Source organism: Bos mutus, chromosome 16 (genome assembly GCF_027580195.1).
Source record: "Bos mutus isolate GX-2022 chromosome 16, NWIPB_WYAK_1.1, whole genome shotgun sequence".
Classification (NCBI taxonomy): Eukaryota; Metazoa; Chordata; class Mammalia; order Artiodactyla; family Bovidae; genus Bos; species Bos mutus.
This window is the reverse complement of record NC_091632.1, coordinates 25349030-25370146: the sequence shown is the minus strand read 5'-3', so window position 1 is coordinate 25370146 and position 21117 is coordinate 25349030. Positions and strand designations below refer to the sequence as shown.

Genomic DNA, 21117 nt, shown 5'->3' with positions numbered 1-21117 from the left:
TGTACATACTATTAGCCTGTTTTTTCAGTCAATAATCCATACCTGTTTCAGCAAGTTTTTACCTCATATATTACCCAATTCTTTTTTTTTTTTAAACTTTATTTATTCGGCTGCACTGTGTGGCGTGTGAGATCTTAGTTCCCTGAGCAGGGATTGAACCTGGGACTCCTGCATTTAAAGCATGAAGTCTTAACCCCCGGACCACCAGAAAAGTCCCCACCCAATTCTTATTTGAACGTTTTTAATTATTCCCGAAATTAATTTTACATTGGGTTGTCCAAACCAGTACCCAAGCTAGTACCACACATTGTATCTTATTCTCTGTGCCTTTTAATCCAGCATTATCTTTTGCTTTTTTTTTTAACATGTTAAAGAGTGACCGTATTTTCTAAATGTCAAGAAAAACACAAATTTATACAAAATATAAATTCAAAAATAACTTTCTGACTTGTAATCTGTTTTATCGCTTGCTAGAATGAGGGGTACCTTGATCATCTTTTGTCCGCTGAATGTACTACTGTTTTCTGTAGCTGAGTCATCCTTATTATCTTAGTAAATAACTACCTTATACTCTGTCTTTTATCCTCTGATCTCTGGTACTACCTCTCTATCCTCTTTCTGAGCTGATGACCTTGCTTTCTAAAATACAGAAGGAAATTGAAGTGAGAGCTCAGTTCTCTCTACATCTCCCCACCCCGCTACATCTGTGTTCATACATTCGTGCTTTCCTTCTCACTATGGATAAACTGTCTCCTTTCTAAGGTCAGTCTCTCCACTTGTGTCCTATTACATCTGCTCTTAAGTACTCTTGATATTTTCAGCAAATGTTCCCTCTTTCTCCTGTATCATTAATATTTCCCTCTACTTTATCAGTCACATCAGTATATAAATATGCCGTAATTGCTCTCATCTTAAAAACAATAATAACAAAAGAAAACCACCCTTCTCTAGACCCAAAAGCCATACATAAAAACTTCCAAGTCTCTGAGCATGACAAATCCCCTTCTAGCTGTGGCTTCATTTCTCTGTTCCCCTTACAACAGACTTCCTCAAAAGGTTGTCGTACTCCTTTTCTCCACTTTCTGTCCTCCCATTATCACTTGAACCCACTCCAGTCAGGCTTTCAACCACACCATTCCACCAAATTGCACTTGTCAGAGTCACCATTGACTTCTGTATTATTATATCCAAAGGCCCATTCTCGATTCTCATTTAGCTTGACTTACCAGCAGCATTTGTCATAACTGACCAGTTGCTTTTACTTAAAACAATGTATTTTAGTATATTATGCTGTCCTAGTTTACTCCTTTACTCTTGGCTCCTTCTTATTGATATCCCTTACAGGTTCCTTTCATCTCGCCAATGTCTATTTATTTATTTATTTAATTGAAGTATAGTTGATTTACAGTGTTGTGTTAGTTTCTGTTGCAGAGCAAAGTGATTCAGTTTTGTGTGTGTGTGTGTGTGTATCAGTTCAGTTCAGTTCAGTCACTCAGTCGTGTCTGACTCTTTGTGACCTCATGAACTGCAGCATGCCAGGCCTCCCTGTCCATCACCAGCTCCTGGAGTCCACCCAGACTCATGTCTATTGAGTCGGTGATGCCATCCAACAATCTCATCCTCTGTCGTCCCCTTCTCCTCCTGCCCTTAATCTTTCTCAGCATCAGGGTCTTTTCAAATGAGTCAGTTCTTCACATCAGGTGGCCAAAGTATTGGAGTTTCAGCTTCAACATCAGTCTTTCTGATGAACACCCAGGAATGATCTCCTTTAGGATGGACTGGTTGGATCTCCTTGCAGTCCAAGGGACTCTCAAGAGTCTTCTCCAACACCACAGTTCAAAAGCATCAATTCTTTGGCAGTCAGCTTTCTTTATAGTCCAACTCTCACATCCATACATGACTACTGGAAAAACCATAGCCTTGACTAGACGGACATTTGCTGGCAAAGTAATGTCTCTGCTTTTTAATATGCTGTCTAGGTTGGTCATTACTTTCCTTCCAAAGAGTAAGCGTCTTTTAATTTCATGGCTGCAGTCACCATCTGCAGTGATTTTGGAGCCCAGAAAAATAAAGTCTGACGCTGTTTCCACTGTTTTCCCCATCTATTTCCCATGAAGTGATGGGACCAGATGCCACGATCTTAGTTTTCTGAATGTTGAGCTTTAGGCCAACTTTTTCCCTCTCCTCTTTCACTTTCATCAAGAGGCTCTTTAGTTCTTCTTCACTTTCTGCCATAAGAGTGGTGTCATCTGCATATCTGAGGTTACTGATATTTCTCCTGGCAATCTTGATTCCAGCTCGTGCTTCCTCCAGCCCAGTGTTTCTCATGATGTACTCTGCATACAAGTTAAATAAGCAGGGTGACAATATACAACCTTGACGTACTCCTTTTCCTATTTGGAACCAGTCTGTTGTTCCATGTCCAGTTCTAACTGTTGCTTCCTGACCTGCATATAGGTTTCTCAAGAGGCAGGTCAGGTGGTCTGGTATTCCCATCTCTTGAAGAATTGTCCACAGTTTATTGTGATCCACACAGTCAAAGGCTTTGGCATAGTCAGTAAAGCAGAAATAGATGTGTTTTTTTGGAACTCTCTTGCTTTTTCCATGATCCATCGGATATTGGCAATTTGATCTCTGGTTCCTTTGCCTTTTCTAAAACCAGCTTTAACATCTGGAAGTTCATGGTTCATGTAGTGCTAAAGCCTGGCTTGGAGAATTTTGAGCATTACTTTACTAGCGTGTGAGATAAGTGCAATTGTGTGGTAGTTTGAGCATTCTTTGGCATTGCCTTTCTTTGGGATTGGAATGGAAACTGACTTTTTCCAGTCCTGTGGCCACTGCTGAGTTTTCCAAATTTGCTGACATATTGAGTGCAGCACTTTGACAACATCATCTTTTAGGATTTGAAATAGCTCAACTGGGATTCTCTTGCCTCCACTAGCTTTGTGTGTGTGTGTGTGTGTGTGTGTGTGTGTGTGTACACACACACATATATATATATGTATAAGCTGGAGATAGAATATATATATAAATATACTTTTTCATATTCCTTTCCATTATGATTTATTATAGGATATTGAACATAGTTCCCGTTTAATACAGTAGGATCTTGTTTATCTGTTTTATATATAGGAGTTTGTATCTGCTAATCCCAAAGTCCCAGTTTATCCTTACTCTATTCCCTTTTCCCTTTGGTTAACCATAAGTTTGTTTTCTCTGCCTACATCTCACCAATTTCTAAGTGTTGGCATGCTCATTCTTGGATCTTTCTTCTTTCTATACTCATTTCCTAGGAGAATCTATTCAGTTTCCTGGCTTTAAATGCCACATCTATATACTCTCAGTTCACAAATTTCTATCTCCAGCTTCACCCATGTACACCAATTTTGATCTCTAGCTTCAGTCTTTTCTTTGAATCCCAGACATGTATTCAACAGACTTAACGTTTTTGCTTAGATACTTAACATTTCCAAACTGAAGTCCTGTTCTTCCCCCTCAAATCTGCTCTTCCCACATTCTCTTCCCCTTTCAGTTAATGGTAACTCCCTCCTCCTAGTTGCTCCAGCAAAAAGTCCTGGCATTATCCTTGATCCCTTTTTTCTCTCACATGTCTCCATTAGCAAATTCTGTCAGCTCTCCTTTCATTATATATACAGAATCGTCACTACTTTAACTACTACCATCTTCATGTCTTGCCTGGGGTATTACAATAAACTTCTAAATGGCCTTTTTACTTCTGGCTTTACACTCTGTGAGTCTATTCTCCACACACCAGCCAGTGTGATCTCTTAACACTTGACTCAAATGATGTTATTTCTCTGTTCAAAATTCTTCAGTACCTCCCTATCTTACAGTAAAAGACCATTTTAAAAAAATCACAGGACTCCTCCTACCAGAATTTCTCTGACTTCTACTTTGTTCTAAATCTGCTTGTCTTTGTGCTGTTCTTTAAACACACTAGGGTGGCCTGCTTTAGGTCCTGGAGTCCTTCTCCCCCAGGCAGCTGTATGGTTTCTTCCCTCCTTCTTTTGAACCTTTGCTCAAATGTATTGTCAATACGGTCTTTCCTGATCCCTCTATTTAAAATTGTAATACACTTCATATTCTTAATCCCCTTTATCTGACTTATTTTTATCCACAGCACTATCACTACTTAATATAGTATGTTTTACTTTAATTTATTTATTAGCTCTTCTAAATAAACTTTATAAGGGCAAAGTTTATTTTTAGTTTTTGTTTAGTTTTGAATATTACTTGGGATATAGCAGGCACTAAACAGATATTTGTTGAATGAATTAAAAAAATAAACTAGACCTTCTTTTGTGCTAATGTCCATCATAAGAACAAAACATCTTCTAAAATCAAAGAGAAGGGGAAGAAAAGAGAGGAAAAAGGTCTCACTTTCTTTAAACATTGATGGTTCTGAAGTAGGATGGTTCATGTTTTGCATGTGATTAGAAATTACAGGTAATATTTTTATAATGATTATTTTGTTGAAAATTTGGAAAATACAGACACACATAAATAAGAAAATAAAGAACATTCACAATTCTTTTAGAGTTAACTACTATTACTATTTCATTATGTTTTTCTTTTTTCTATGTATTTTTTTAAATCATAAAGCTGAATATAGACCATTATAATTTGGGTTTTCTTGTTTTATGTTTTACACAAACATTTTTCCTACAGTATTAAGTATTAATACTTTATTAAGTATTAATTATTAAGTCTTATGTTACTATATTATATATTATATAATATATATAATATATTATTAATTAATGCTAATTAAGTATTAAGTATTAATACAGTATTAAGAACATGATCTTTAATTAGCAACAGAGTATTTTCATCAGAGAGCTACATTCTGTATTTTATTTGGCCAGTCCATTGTTTTTGGACATTAAAGTTATTTCTGCATTTTTTCTTTGGCTGTTATAAACAAGGGTCATTAATTTTAGTGCATAGCTAGTGCATTAATTTTAGTGTGTAGCTGTTAAGCTTATAGCTTGTTGAATTTTTACATGTATATTCATCTGCATGTATGTGACATCTACGGTGATTAATTTTTTTGCAGTTTGAACAAGTCGAAGCCTCCGAATAGAAGGAGGCTTTAGGAGCTGATGTTAGTGGCTAATGGCTTTCAATGAAATCAGAAGAATTTTATGTCACTAGCTTTTTATTCTTTCGGAAAAGTTAGTGTCCTTGTTGTTGTTTAGTTGCTAAGTCACGTGCAACTCTTTTGAAGCCACATAAGCTGTATCCCACCAGGCTTCTCTGTCCATGGAATTTTCCAGGCAAGAATACTGGAGTGGGTTGCCATTTTCTTCTCCAGGGGATCTTCCCCACCTAGGGATAGAATCTGCGTCTCCTACATTGGCAGGCAGATTCTTCACCACTGAGCCACCAGGGAATAACTAATATTCTTTAGGAGGAAGTGTTTCAAAAGGTTTGTGAAAAGCTGCCAATCACTTTATAACTTCTGTGTTTGTATTTAATCTTGGAAGGGCTTTTAATTCAGTTAGAAGGAAAAGATATATTTTGGTAAACATGAAGAAAAAAGATTTAAGATAAAGGTACTTAATTAAACTTAAGCTTTTGATTGGTATAGAATTTCTTTAAATCTTATGCTAATTATATATAATTTAAAAATATAGCTCACAATTATTGGGCTTTGTGCCTTTGTATCTTCTTAGTAAAGAATTCTAAAAAGCTAAAAACAGTTATATTACTACTACATTTATTTAGAATTTTTTATTAAATATCTTGTTATTATACCACTGGAATACCATGGTGTGAAAATTCTAGAGAATAAAGAAGAATACGATGAAAAGTGTTTAGAGCAGGAACAATATATTAATCTTTTTCCTTAAGACCTCTGTAAGATTTATACATAAAATGTGAATATTTTTTCTTCTATTTCCCTGTATATTAATGTTACTAACATATCCAGCAGTTATGCCATAATTACCTTATGATGAGTTTTAAAGGAACAGATTGCCTGCTTTAGAACAAAGTTATTTTTTTGAGATATGTATTTATGTATCTGTTTTTTAATTTTTCTTTTAGAATTGTAGAAGAATATCATGACTTATATACATTACAAAGAGAAAGGATGGAGAGTGATATTAAACAGTTAATGGCGGAAAGAGATATCTGGAGCTCAGCTACGTATGAATTATCTGTAAAGGTTGTTTCATCTGAAATCAACTTCCTTTTTGGCTAGATAAAGTTTCATTTTATAATTTTCAATAATCTAGACAAAAATTTTGTTTTATTTTAAAATTTTTATTGAAGTATACTTGATTTACAATGTTGTATTTAATTTCTGCCATACAGCAAAGTGACTCAGTTATACCTATATAGACATTCTTTATTCATCTTCTTGTCCATTATGGTTTATCACAGGATATTGAATAGAGCTCCCTATGCTATACAGTATAGGACATTATTGTTTATCTGTCCTATATATAATAGTTTGCATTTGCTAATTCCAAACTCCCAATCCTTCCCAGCCTGACTCTCTTTCTCCCTTGGCAACCACAAATCTTTTCTCTATATCTCTGAGTCTATTTTTGTTTTGTAGATATGTTTATTTGTGTTTATTTTAATTCCACATGTAAGTGATATCATGTTACTTGTCTTTGCTTCTGACTTCACTTAGTACTATAATTTCTGAAAGGGAAAGTGAAAGTCACTCAGTTGTAATTCTCCAGGCCAGAATACTGGAGTGGGTAGCTATTCCCTTCTCCAGGGAATCTTCCCAACCCAGGGATCGAACCCGGGTCTCTGCATTGCAGGCTGATTCTTTACCAGCTGAGCCACCAGGGAAACCCAAGAATACTGGAGTGTGTAGCCTATCTCTTTGCCAGAGGATCTTCCCAACCCAGGAATCAAACTGGGATCTCCTGCATTGCAGGCGAATTCTTTACCAGCTGAGCCACCAGGGAAACCCAAGAATACTGGAGTGTGTAGCCTATCTCTTTGCCAGAGGATCTTCCCAACCCAGGAATCAAACTGGGGTCTCCTGCATTGCAGGTGGATTCTTTACCAGCTGAGCTACCAGGGAAGCCCTTGATAATCTCTAGGTCCATCCGTGTTGCTGCAAATGGCATTATTTCATTCTTTTTAATGACTAAGTAATATTTCATTATGTGTGTGTGTGTATATATATATATATGTATACATACCACATCTTCATAAAAATTTTTGTTAATTTTTATTTTTAAAAAATTAATTTGTATTGGAATATAGTTAATTTGCAATGTTGTGTTAGTTCTGCTGTACAGCAAAGTGAATCAGTTATATGTATACCTATATCCACTTTTTAAAAAATTCTATTCCAATATAGGTCATTGCAAGTTATCTGTCTTATATGTATTAGTGTGTATATGTCAGTCTCAATTTATCCCTTCCATCCCCTCTTTCCTCCTTGGTAACCATATTTGTTTTCTACATCTGTGACTCTATTTCTATTTGTAGATTGGTTCTTTTGTACACTTTTTTTTTTTTAGATTCCACATATGAACCTCATGTGATACTTGTCTTTGTTTGACTTGCTTCACTTGGTATGACAATTTCTAGGTCCATTCATGTTGCTGCAAATGGCATTTCCTTCTTTTTAATGGCTGAGTAATATCCCAGTGTGTATATGTGTTTGTGTGTGTATTTGTGTATGTGTGTGTTTGTGTGTATGTGTGTGTGTGTTTGTGTGCATGTGTATGTGTGTGTTTGTGTGCATGTGTGTGTGTATGTGTGTTTGTGTGTGTACCACATCTTCTTTATCCATTCATCTATCATTGGACATTTAGGTTGTTTTCATGTAGACAAAATCTTTAGAAATGAAGATATATATTTAATTGATGAATAATGCAACTATTCTATTATAAACCTTGAAAAGGAAAAGTTGTATTTTTTTCTCTTGTTTCTTCTCTACTGGGTACCTGCCTATTGCCCAATTAAGGGCTCTTTTTCACCAGAACCTATGAGTATGAGCAGGTATTCTATTTCTGTTGTTTGTGAATGTGTTAAAACTTTCAACTTTAATTAGATATTAATAAACTAGCGAAAGTGGTTCTTTTTTTTTAATGATGTAACTGTATTACGATCACTGGATAAGTCACTTTGGTTCTATTATTTAATACTTTGGTACCCAAGATGACAACTGAATTGAAATATGGCAGCCTGTAGACGATGACAAGATGCTTTAGGAAAATATTATAGCAATGTCCCACAATACAGTATTCAGTGTTTCCTGGTTGATTGCCTAATGTCACATCTGGAAATTACAATATTAACAGAAAATTATGATGCTAAACACATTCAAAATGTTTTCCCACTTTCCTCTGGAATAGTCAGATCTCATCTCTGACATGAAAGTTCTATTTTGATGCAGAACTTTAAAAGAGACATTGATATGTCCAGAGAAACAATTCTGACAGTAGGTATATGATATAAGAAACAAACCTGTAAAAGAAACAGACTCACAGATAGAAATGAACTAGTGGTTACCAGTGAGGAGAGCGAAAGGGGGAGGGGCAAGGTAGGGGCAGGGAATTGAGGTATGAACTAATATGTATAGAAAAATAAGCCACAGTTCAGTTCAGTTCAGTCGCTCAGTCGTGTCCGACTCTTTGCAACCCCATGAATCGCAGCACGCCAGGCCTCCCTGTCCATCACCAACTCCAGGAGTTCACTCAGACTCACGTCCATCAAGTCGATGATGCCACCCAGCCATCTCATCCTTTGTCGACCCCTTCTCCTCCTGCCCCATGAGTCAGCTCTTTGAGTGAGGTGGCCAGAGTACTGGAGTTTCAGCTTTAGCATCGTTCTTTCCAAAGAACACTCAGGACCGATCTCCTTTAGAATGGACTGGTTGGAACCACAAGAATATATCATATAGCACAAAGAATATTGTCAATATTTTAGAATAACTACAAATGGAATATAACCTTTAAAAATTGTCAGTCACTATGTTGTACACTGAAACATGTAATATTATACATCAGTTCAGTTCAGTTGCTCAGTTGTGTCCGACTCTTTGCGACCCCATGGACTGCAGCACTCCAGGCCTCCCTGTCCATCACCAACTCCTGGAGTTTACTCACACTCGTGTCCATTGAGTCGGTGATGCCATCCAACCATTTCATCCTCTGTCGTCCCCTTCTCCTCCGGCCTTCAATCTTTCCCAGCATCAGGGTCTCAATTATATGTTAATTTAAAAGAAAAAAGAAACAAATCTGGGAACTAGTATGTTCAGTGGGAGAAAAAAAACAAGGGAGTTACCTCATCTAGAAGTATTTAAACAGTAGAGAACTAACTGACCACGGATAAGAGATTCCTATAGAAGAATACCTTGAACTAGTAGGGTTTTGTATTAGATCATCATGCTTGCTCCTTGGAAGAATAGGTATGACAAACCTAGACAGTGTATTAAAAAGCAGAGACATCACTTTGCCAACAAAGGCCCATCTAGTCAAAGCAATGGTTTTTCCAGTAGTCATGTATGAATGTGAGAGTTGGACCATAAAGAAGGTTGAGGGCCGAAGAATTGATGCTTTCGAACTGTGGTGCTGGAGAAGACTCTTAAAAGTCCCTTGGACTGCAAGGAGATCCAACCAGTCCATCCTAAAGGAAATCAACCCTGAATGTTCATTGAAGGACTGATGCTGAAAATGAAGCTCCAGTACTTTGGCCACCTGATGTGAAAAACTGACTCATTTGAAAAGACCCTGATGCTGGGAAAAACTGAGGGCAAAAGGAGAGCAGGGGGTGACAGAGGATGAGATGGTTGGATGGCATCACTGACTCAATGGACATGAGTTTGAGCAAACTCAGAAAGATAGTGATGGACAGGGAAGCCTGGTGTGCTGCAGTTCATGGGGTTGCAGAGTCGGACACAACTTAAGTGACTGAACAACAAGAACAATAGGAAATAACAGCTATAATGTCAACTCCCTGAAAATAAGGACTATGTCTCTTTTGTTCACCGTTATATACACAGTATCTTGAATAGTCAGTTATTCATTGAATGACTTTATAATTGATTTAGTATATCAGTGGTTCTCAAAGTGTGGTCCACAGACCCCGTTGTGAGGTCAAAAGGAGTTTCATTGTAACACTGTTGATATTTGCCTTTTTCACTCTCATTCTCGTGTGAATGTACAGTGGATTTTTCTTGAAGCTACATGGTATGGGATATTACAACAGATTGAATTCAAAAACAAATGAAAATACAGCCCTATTATATTAAGGAAACGTTAAGAGATTTGTAAAATGTGAAACTGTATGTTCTTTTCAAGTTTTTGTTTTAGAAAACATAGTTATTTTTCAGAAAAAACTTAAAAATATAGTGGGTTTATTAATGTTTATGTGAATTAACAAATGTATATTTTAAATAATTTCAGTTAATTTCCAAAGCAATAAATAGCAGTTTATATAATCCATGTAAATAAAAGCTCTTTGGTGTTCTCAGTAATTTTTAAAAGTGTAAAGGAGTTTTGAGATAAAATTGTTTGAGAGTCTCTGCTGTATACCATGTTCAATTTGGTTCCAGTTCAGTAGTTTAAGAAAACATGGATTTGTGATTCAAATTAGTTCATGATTTAAAAAAGAAGTTGTAATCGAATTAATGATTCAATGAAAAATTGATAATGTGAAATTGGTTTGGGTTTAATAAATTACAATGGTTTGTTAATGTTTTAGGTTCCTAATTTTAGTACTTTCTAAAAATAGGTAATTGAAAGAAATAAAGTCCTGTTGGCTAAAAGACTTTACCTCAATGAAAAAAGCTGGAATAATTATACTAAGCATTTCATCGTACTGCTATCATCTAAGGTAAAGCTCGATTCACTTGAGTCATGGAAAAAGAGACTTCACCTATTGAGGGTTGAAACTGCAAGAAGCCTTTGTTAGTTTATAGATTAAATTTTAAATATAGTTTATATTTGTGCTTTATTGGGGGCAGAATGAAAAACCTAAGGAAAAGTGAATAAAGGCTCTTCTTTTTATTTGTCTTCTGATTCAAGCAACTTCAGTAATTTATCTAAGTTAACACTGTAGATGTTACTTACAGAGTTATAGTGCTTAAACAAAAATTTAACTATGTTCATTGAAATAATCGGATTATTGATGTATTCTATGCAATCTGATGGGCAAATTCAGGGAGCACATTAGGTTGCAAAGAAAGGAAGTGACATTTAGTATGTTTCTAGAGTCAAATCATTTACACTAGTCAATTAGTTTAATTCTTACAACAATCCTGTGAGATATATATTAGGGTCTTTATTTTTTGAAAAAGAAAAATTAATCTGAAATTAAATAATATCCCCCAAGCCAATAAATGACTAGGATTTACATTTCGTTCTGTTTAACTTTGAAATTCCTGTTTTTTCGAATGTACTGCCCAGCCTGCCAAGTCCTGTGAGGAAACTGGGCTCATATTGCAAAGGAAAAAAATCTTGATTCTAATTTTTTTTTTTCACTGTGGAAAAATTCACCACCAAAGGGACTATATAATAGCATCACTGATATTTTGAAAGAGGAATATCTGTTCAATTTTTGGATCCATTTTCTATGAATGTCTCTAGTATTAACAGTATTAATAATGGCCTGGTGCATGCTAGTAAGTATTTGTTACATGGATAAACGAGTAAGTGGTTCAATTCCATGCATTTTATCTAGGACACTTCAGACCTTGCACTATTGCAGAAGTTGACACAGAAATGGAAAATTTTAGTGAATAAATTTCAACAGGAAGTGGAGCAAAATGAAGAGGCTACAAGGGAGAGATTGCAAAGCGTGAAGGACGGCCTTGTCAAATGGCAGCAGTTCTTCAGAAATAATTCGTGGGTCTTCAAGAATCTTGTTTTTCTGATTATATGACATCATGTTTGATAACTCAGTCCAGATCTTTCTCTCTATATATCTCATTTCTCTTTTACCCTGTAATTACTCTGACATTGATTTTAGTGGGGTAACCAGCTGGCCTTACAAGGGCACAATCCTTCTAGGAGCCTGAATGGTCTTACATCATATTGATCATACTGATCCCTGTACCAAACTGCTGTTGCTTCCATTGAAATCCAACTCTTTCTTTTCTTTACTCTCTTTTTAAAATGAAGTCAACATAATGTCTGTTGGCACACTTCATATGCGGATCCATCTGCAAATTCTGCAGCATAGTGCATGTGCAGAGAAGTGGAATCAATGACTGGCAGTTACTAGGAGGTTGGTTTTGATTGGATATCATACTTTGTAACAGAAATTTTACAATGGAAGAAGCTGCCTATAAAGTAGTGAAGTGGAGGCTGGTTGACTAAATCATAGCCAAGGTTAGTGGGAATCTATACTTTAAATGCAGGCTGCACTCGATGTTTTCTAAAGTTTTTTTTTTTTTTTTTTAACTTTAAGATGCTTTGTCTGTTGAGGAAACACATTTAGGTACTATTTCCATGTCAAACTGAGAAGAGTAGTTTCAGTTTTTCATATCCTCTAAGTACTCTTGCCTGGAAAATCCCTTGGACAGAGGAGCCTGGTGGGCTGCAGTCCATGGGGTCACTAAGAGTTGGACACAACTAAGTGACTTCACTTTCACTTTTCACTTTCATGCATTGGAGAAGGAAATGGCAACCCACTCCAGTGTTCTTGCCTGGAGAATCCCAGGGATGGGGGAGCCTGGTGGGCTGCCGTCTATGGGGTTGCACAGAGTCGACACGACTGAAGTGACTTAGCAGCAGCAGCAGCAAGAGGTGTTCCAGTTAGTAGATTGGGAAGTGGCAGCCGAAGCTGGTATATATCCAAGCTGGTTGCTGCTGCCATTGCTCAACTCCTCCTGCTTGTTGACTCTCAGCTGGGAGAGGAGACCAGTGGCAATGGCTTTCTTCTCCTTTCTCCTCAGGAACAACTTTGATAGCTTTCTTCTTGTGGGGCTTCAAAAGATACTAAAGGAAACACTTTTTTATTTTTTAACCAGAAGTTGGGGCTCCTAGCCTAAATGTTGAGTCTTAATTATTCTTTAGGCTTCCTTTCTCTGTATATATTGCTTTGGCCGCTGTGTTCAGCAGGAATTATTCCTATGATGACCTAATTTTGGACGTTGAGGACCCAGAGGCTACCCTTCTAATACTGTCATGGCTTCTGACCCTGTAACTTGCTTCCTCAGGTCTGATTATGATCTGAATTTATATTGTATTTGTCAATTTAAAAATGAATGCCTGTGAGGGAGAGGCTGAACCTGGAAGGCATTTGGGAAAATCATTAGGGAGAAGTATATTATTAATTGTTATATTATGTGTGGATTCATGATTTTCTTTGTTTATATCTTGTCCTGAGACCACACTCTTGCTCTTTTTCCTTCTTTCAGTGAAAAAGACATTTTATCCCCCCATAAACAAAAGACACTTGAATCAATCGTTCCAGACTTCAAGCAGTGGCTAACGGTAAGACTTTCTAGTAAACAACTTGGTAATCAAAATGCTGTTTGCAAACTTGTCACTCCTTACCTACAACTGAATCATATCTCATCCTTTAAAAATGCCGTACTAGGTTTTATGAATGACAAGGAAAACATTAAAACTCCAGAGGCTTTAAAAGTACTCTTAAATATTCTGTTCTCAGTTCTGTTTTTTAGATTTTTGGGTCAAATAAAATTAGGTTGTCAGTAAAAAGATTAGGAAAAGATACTTGGGTGGCAATTAAGGTAGTTCTGATTCTCTCATCTAATTGTCAGACATAAACAACATCCATGCCTCTCATGTGCTTGGCTTTTGTCTTAAGGACACATTGGACTTTCAAAATTAATAACATCTTTTTACAAATTGTGGTAAAATATACATAACATAAACTTCCCATTTACATCATTTTTATGTACAGGTCAGTAGCCTTAAGTACATTCCCTTTGCTGTGCAACCATGACCGCCATCCATGTCCAGAACTTTTTCATCTTCCTGAACTGAAATTCTTCCTGGTAAACAGTAACTTCCCATTTCCTCCTCCCTCCAGCCCCTGGCAACCGCCATTCTACTTTGTCTTTATAAATTGACTACTCTAGGCACCTCATATAAATGAAATCATGTAGAATTAATCCTTTTGTGACTGACTTATTCTCTTCAGCATACTACCCACAAGGTTTATCCACATTGCAGCATTTATCAGAATTTGCTGCTTTCTTAAGGTTGAATAATATTCCATTGTATGTATAGAACACACTTTGTTTATTAATAATGTCTTTTTAAAGTAACATTTTCAAACTTTGAAAATAGGTTTCATTTTGCTAGTCAAATTGCTATCCTGTTACAGTAGTCTGGTAAGGGAAATATAATATTCAGTTCAGTTCAGTCACTCAGTTGTGTCCGACCCTTTGCCACCCCATGAATCACAGCATGCCAGGCCTCCCTGTCCATCACCAACTCCCGAAGTCTACCCAAACCCATGTCCATTGAGTTGGTGATGCCATCCATCCATCTCATCCTCTGTCGTCCCCTTCTCCTCCTGCCCTCAATCTTTCCCAGCATCAGGGTCTTTTCAAATGAATCAGCTCTTCACATCAGGTAGCCAAAGAATTCCTCCAAATGTTAACATCAAACTCATGACCTAATGAAATCTCATCCAATCCCAAGAAACCATTTTCTTTTCTTTTGGAATGATTTGAGCAGAATTGAAAATGTTTGTTGTCATACATACAGTATAGTTAGTTTAGCGACTTTTTTTTTTTTTTGCTGACAAAACAAGAGATTTTATTGGGAAAGGGCACCCGGGTGGAGAGCAGTAGGGTAAGGGAACCCAGGAGAACAGCTCTGCCACTTGGCTCGCAGTCTCCAGTTTTATGATGTTGGGGTTAATTTCTGGATTGTCTTTAGCCAATCATTCTGACTCAGAGTCCTTCCTGGAGGTGCACTCCTTGTTCAGCCAAGATGGATGCAAGAGAAAAGGATTCTGGGAGGTGGTCAGACATGTGGTGTCTCCTTTTGACCTTTCCTGAACTCTTCCTGTTAGTGATGGCTTATTAGTTCCATGTTCCTTACCAGGACCTCCTGTTGTAAAGCAACTCATGCAGATGGTTACTATGGTGCCTGGCCAGGGTGGGCAGTTTTAGTCAGTGTGCTTCCCCTAACAGAAGGAACCTAGATATTCCTGGGAAATTTGACTTTCGCCTGCTACTTCATAAGTGAGAGGTCAGCAAGTTGGTACAAATAATTAGACCAGCGACTTACATTTTTTAAATGTTCATCTGTTTGACATTGCATGGATAAAATTGAAAAAATCATGCTTCTTTTTTTTAGTAGGAATAGTAGTAATTTTCATTCATTAACTTGTCAGGCTGAAGGTGCTTTCCATATGTTATTATACTTTTTCTTCATTGTATCCACCTGAGGCAGGTTCTGTAATCCCCCATCTTCCAGATGTGGAAATTGAAGATTAGAAATGTTAAGTAACTTGCCTTAGTTACCTATAAATGATAAATGGCCGAGTCTGTCTCTTAATTGCTCTGCTACAATGCTTTCCAATACTGGTTGCTAATAAGTGTGGGTGATTTGTTTACACTATCTGAGTCTTGGAATAATGGCAAACTTTATATATAAATTGTAACTTATTTTTTCCACAAATACTTATTGATATTTCAGGTATATCACTTGTACTTCGGGTTAAACAAACGAAAACTTATACATTCTAGGAACTTTCCCAGTATAGTGGGGATCATATAAACAGAAATATTACATCCTTATCAAAGCAAATAGTGATTAAACATGCTCAGCTCTCTGAGGCTTAATTGCCTCTCACTAATATTTTTACCTACATAGGATTGAATATAATTATTTCATCCTGGTAAACTATGGGTTATCTTATAGAGTATCAAAATTAAATTCATTTTAATTTTGATAATAGAATGTATGTCATATGAGGAAATGATATGACAAATAAGATATATAACTCCAGAATATTTGGGAGTCACCTGAGTAGACTTTGATGAAGTCATTAGTGAATAATGTACTAATTTCCTCATCCCCCTTTCACTCTCCAGATGTTGACTGAAGACAGAGACAGATTTTCTGGGGATCTTCTAGTGTCAAAATACGATTCTCTCAAGATTATTAAACGGTTACAGGAAAACTGGACAGATATTGGGCTTGGGATATTTGGTCGCCATAAAAGTATGGAGGGAAATATACCACCAGAGCAGAAGCTCATGGAGGAAATTTTGAAAAATATAGCAAGACTCTACAAAGAATTTGAAATAAGAATAAATGGGGATAATGGTAAGGAAAAAACCAATGGTAATGATAATTAGATGGCTTGAAAGTATAAAGCATTTTAATACTAATTATTAGTTTCAATACAATTAATATTGAAAATCAAAATAATACATTTAGTTTTAAAAATCAAGCAAAATAAAGCACTAAGTATCACTTTATTGAGACATAATTCATTACAATGCATCTATTTAAATATATCATTTGATGAGTTTAATGTGGCTCAGATGGTAAAGCATCTACCTGCAATGCAGGAGACCAGGTTTGCTCCCTGGATTGGGAAGATCCCCTGGAGAAGGAAATGGCAACCAACTCCAGTACTCTGGCCTGGAAAAATCCTGTGGACAGAGAAGCCTGGTAGGCTACAGTCCATGGGGTTGCAAAGAGTTTCACTTTCAGTGTATTCATAAACATGTGCAACGAGGTAGTAAATGGTTTAAAATAAATGAAGTCATTTATTAACAAGTCATTTTGAAAACTCCTAAAAGATTACTGATGAAGGCAGTGAAAATATTTTCATCAAGGACAAGAAAAAGTTGGTTTTTTTAAAATTATTTCTCTTTATATATCTTTGAAATGGGAGTATTTTCATTTCTTATTTTGCAAATGAGTTTAGACAAAGGTAATCCCAGGGACAGAGGAGCCTGGTTGGCTACAATCCATGGGGTTACAAGAGTCAGACACGACTTAGAGACTAAACCACCACCACCACCATTTGTTTGGAAAGGGTATTCTGCCGTGATGTCACAGTGAATCAATCAAAGATTAGGATCTAGACTTGCTTCTTATTCAGACCAAAACTCGGAGAAGGCAATGGCAACCCACTCCAGTACTCTTGCCTGGAAAATCCCAGGGATGGCAGAGCCTGGTGCGCTGCTTTCTTTGGGGTCTCACAAAGTTGGACACGACTGAAGTGACTTAGCAGCAGCAGCAGCAGACCAAAACTATATGTAAACCTGAACAATGGATAAGGAGCCTGGTAGGCTGCAGTCCATTGGGTTGCGAAGAGTCGGACACGACTGAGCAACTTCACTTTCACTTTTCACTTTCATGCATTGGAGAAGGAAATGGCAACCCACTCCAGTGTTCTTGCCTGGAGAATCCCAGGGATGGCAGAGCCTGGTGGGCTGCTGTCTTTGGGGTCTCACAGAGTTGGACACGACTGAAGTGACTTAGCAGCAGCAGCAGCAGACCAAAACTATATGTAAACCTGAACAAAGAGCTAAAAAATGACTCAAGAACTATTATCTGTTCTTGTTTCTGTTTTAACTATCCTGTAATCATGAAGAAGCTGTTTTTCATCATTGTCTTCTTAACAGGATAACTCAGTAAATTAATGCCTTTAACAGAAACTGTAGTTCATGGTTTCTGTGTTTAATGCATTTCATTGTCCACCAAGAAGATAAGACAAAGTAAAAACTATCATCAATAAAAATAGTCCATCAGTTAGAAAAGCACTGATTAGATAGTTTTTATTCACTAAATATTTGTTTAGGAGCTACTCTTTGCAAGATTCTCTGCTAGGCAAGCTGTAGAGTAATAAGAAACTAAAAGAAGACATGCCCCTACCCATTGTGCTGCTAAGTCACTTCAGTCGTGTCCGACTCTGTGCGACCCCATAGACGGCAGCCCACCAGGCTCCCCCGTCCCTGGGATTCTCCAGGCAAGAACACTGGAGTGGGTTGCCATTTCCTTCTCCAACGCATGAAAGTGAAAAGTGAAAGTGAAGTCACTCAGTCGTGTCTGACCCTCAGCGACCCCATGGACTGCAGCCTTCCAGGCTCCTCCATCCATGGGATTTTCCAGGCAAAAGTACTGGAGTAGGGTGCCATTGCCTTTTCCGCCCTACCCATTAGGATCTCATAATTTATTATTGAAATAGTAGACTTACAACTACTTCCGAAAGTTAATGATTTTCTCACTTTTCCAGGTACCTCTAAAATTCTCCCAACTTTGATTAGTTCTTTTGAATTCTGTTCTTTCAAGTTGGAAAGCCTCCTGGAGTTTCCTGACCTGCTTCTTGAAGAATGGGAGGGACTTAATGAAAAAATTAATGAGATGAAGTCTCAGTTGGATTCATCGTTATACATTATTGGCACTGTTCCGCAGTACATAGATATGGATTCTGGCCTGTAAGTTCTCATAGCTATCTGCTGGGGAGAAAGGAGTCCCCATTTCTCAGTACTTAGCCTCAATAATGGGTATTTGGGATCAAATGAGAAACCTTGACATCCTGTTCCTCCCAGGAAGAAAGCCATCTGACTGGGGGCTGGAGGGTGAGAGAATGTAAGGTCTACATTATTCACGACTGGCTAATGTGAGGTGAGGTTAGGAAGGTTGTCAGTGAGTAGCCTTTCTACCAAATATCTCAGGGCTTTGATTCACCTTCCTCTGAGTTCTCAAACAATTATCCACGCCAAAGTTTACTAGGCCCAGCCAAATGAAATTCTTTCTTTTATCTCATATTTACTTTTATACTCTTAAGTAAGTCACTTACCTTTATTTTACTTGCTTTTCCCTTCAGGGAACTACAAACACATATATTTAACATGATTCAACAGTGGCTTTTGAAGATAGGCGGTGAGATTAACAATGGTAACATGGAACTTCAGCGCCAAGTATGTACTTGCAGGAATTTATTAGATTGTTTTTTGCCTTGGCTGCGAGTTTTCTTCCAGGGAAAAACCAAGTCATGGCTAATTGAAGTAGGAGATTGGGAGGGCAAAATGGGAACTTACATAATTACTCAAATGATTTTCAGTGGATTTTTAAATGAGGTATGTTACTGCATTTGGAATGAAGTTTCAGCAATGATAAAAAGTTTTTGAGATCCAGTTATTATCTTTACTCTTTACTCAGTATACTGAAAAAAATTTTCCCTCAATAGTGTTAATCATTTTAAGGATTTATGTTGGTGCCCTTGACTAGCTGAAGGGCTGACAGAAATGTGTTTCTAGGAAGAAAGACAAAATGCTACAATACAATTGGTTTATAGTTATTAGAATAGGGACTTGCCCTGCCATTCTGAGGAACTGAACCTGTGGACTTCTTAACTATCACAACATGAAGTAGTAATTTCCAATGGATGTCTTAGTTTATTATATTTACTCCCACTTCCTAGTCTTAATTATAATCTAAATTTACACAGGAGACTCTTATTATAAGTAAGTATAATACGCAAATATTTGATGTTACAAAATTGATAAAATGAATTTAGCTAATTTTAATATTGCTTAAATTAGGAATTTGAAAGGCAGAGATCAGTGTGTTATATGGGAATGCTACTTATGAAGCATTATATCAGCCTGTGAGCATGTTGTAAATATAGAAACACCAAGAGTTGAGGAGCAAATATGTTAAGACTGGAAATATGGATACAGGGGATCACCAGACCCGTGAGAAATTTCTGATTTAGAACACAACCAGAAGTAAGAAGAAAAAGGGTAGGAGAGTGCCTGTCACATAGTGAGACTCAATAAATATTTCTTTGAAGTAAGAAAGGACATTCCAACATTGCTAATGTTTTATGGTGTTGCTACATTAACACCTTCTTTGATGAGATACTCAGTTTACTATTGGGGATTATCTCTGGGGAATCATAGTCTCAATTTTTAATATTATGGAATTCAGTTTTTATAATATAGGATTATTTAGAAAGTACCTTTATATACTTCTCCATACATCTCCATTTTGATGCTATAAGATTATAATGTAGTTAAACTGAATATAAAACTTGCAAGATTATATATTTCTCAAGAAATTGTATATATCCATATTAATCTATAATAATTGGTATAAGTATTTAAAAATGGAAAATTTTTATCTTTATTTCATTCACCATTCATTTTTCTTTCTGATCCACTTTCTTCCAGATATTTTTTGTTTGTTTTTTTCTTTATATCTTTACTTCATCTAATCTGTGCTGCTTGGCAGTAAAACCAATCTTCAAAGATTTTTTACTGTGTATCTCTATCAGCAAAAAATCATTGAACAATTCATTTCTAACTTACATGTGAGACTTACTCTATTGACTTTTTTTCTACATTGTAAAATATATATGACTAGTCAAAAGAGATGAGATGAATAATATTTTAAAATTATTTTTAGTAATGATTTTTAAAAAAACTGATGTGATCAAACAGGCTTCATAATTTTTTTTATAAGCACAGGTTAATGCTTAGTGACAAAGCCATCTGAAGGTCTGCTTCTAAGTTCAGTTTACTTTGTTACTTTTTTTTTAAAGGACTGTCATTGCTAAAATAATAGCTTGCAAAGAAGCGATCCAAATTGAAGAAATTCATTATAGTAAAATTTTCCATCTGCCATAATGTCAGTCAGTTGTTTTTATAAACATGAGACAATGCAGCATTTCTTTTTTTAAACAAAAGATTGGCAATTAATTGAAACACTTTATTTGTAAGATTTTAAAACAATTAGAAACTTATTTCCAGATTTTCAAGTATATGAATTTGAGAGTTTTAAAAAGTGAGCCATATATCATTTTCAGCAACAAAATCAAACCAAGATGGAAATCCTTCCAACTGTCCATTTTCAAAATGACTGCTCTATAGCATAAATTTATTTTGTGTGGGTGCAGTTAAATCACTTCACTTGTGTCCGATTCTTTGTGATGCTGTGGATCATAGCCCACCAGGCTCCTCTGTCCATGGGATTCTCCAGGCAAGAATACTGGAGTGGGTTGCCATGCCCTCCTGCAGGGGATCTTCCTGACCTAGGGATTGAACCCTCATCTCCTACACTGGCAGGCAGGTTCTTTACCACTAGTGCCACCTGGGAAGCCCAAATTTCTTTCACTCATTGTTAACATCAATTTTATATATTAAAAATAATTTTGGCCGTGCCATGA

At 36.6% G+C, this 21117-nt stretch overlaps 1 protein-coding gene across 1 annotated transcript in view; it reads left to right on the top strand.

Annotated features, from left to right (window-relative positions):
• The window catches only part of AXDND1 (axonemal dynein light chain domain containing 1), a 79478-nt gene that overhangs the window by 23698 nt on the left and 34663 nt on the right, over window positions 1-21117 (top strand). The window contains exons 12-18 of the mRNA XM_070384863.1: window positions 6070-6190; window positions 10735-10836; window positions 11683-11846; window positions 13364-13439; window positions 16022-16256; window positions 18181-18382; window positions 18775-18868. Of these exons, the coding sequence (XP_070240964.1) occupies window positions 6070-6190; window positions 10735-10836; window positions 11683-11846; window positions 13364-13439; window positions 16022-16256; window positions 18181-18382; window positions 18775-18868 (994 nt within the window). The remainder of the gene's footprint in view (window positions 1-6069; window positions 6191-10734; window positions 10837-11682; window positions 11847-13363; window positions 13440-16021; window positions 16257-18180; window positions 18383-18774; window positions 18869-21117) is intronic.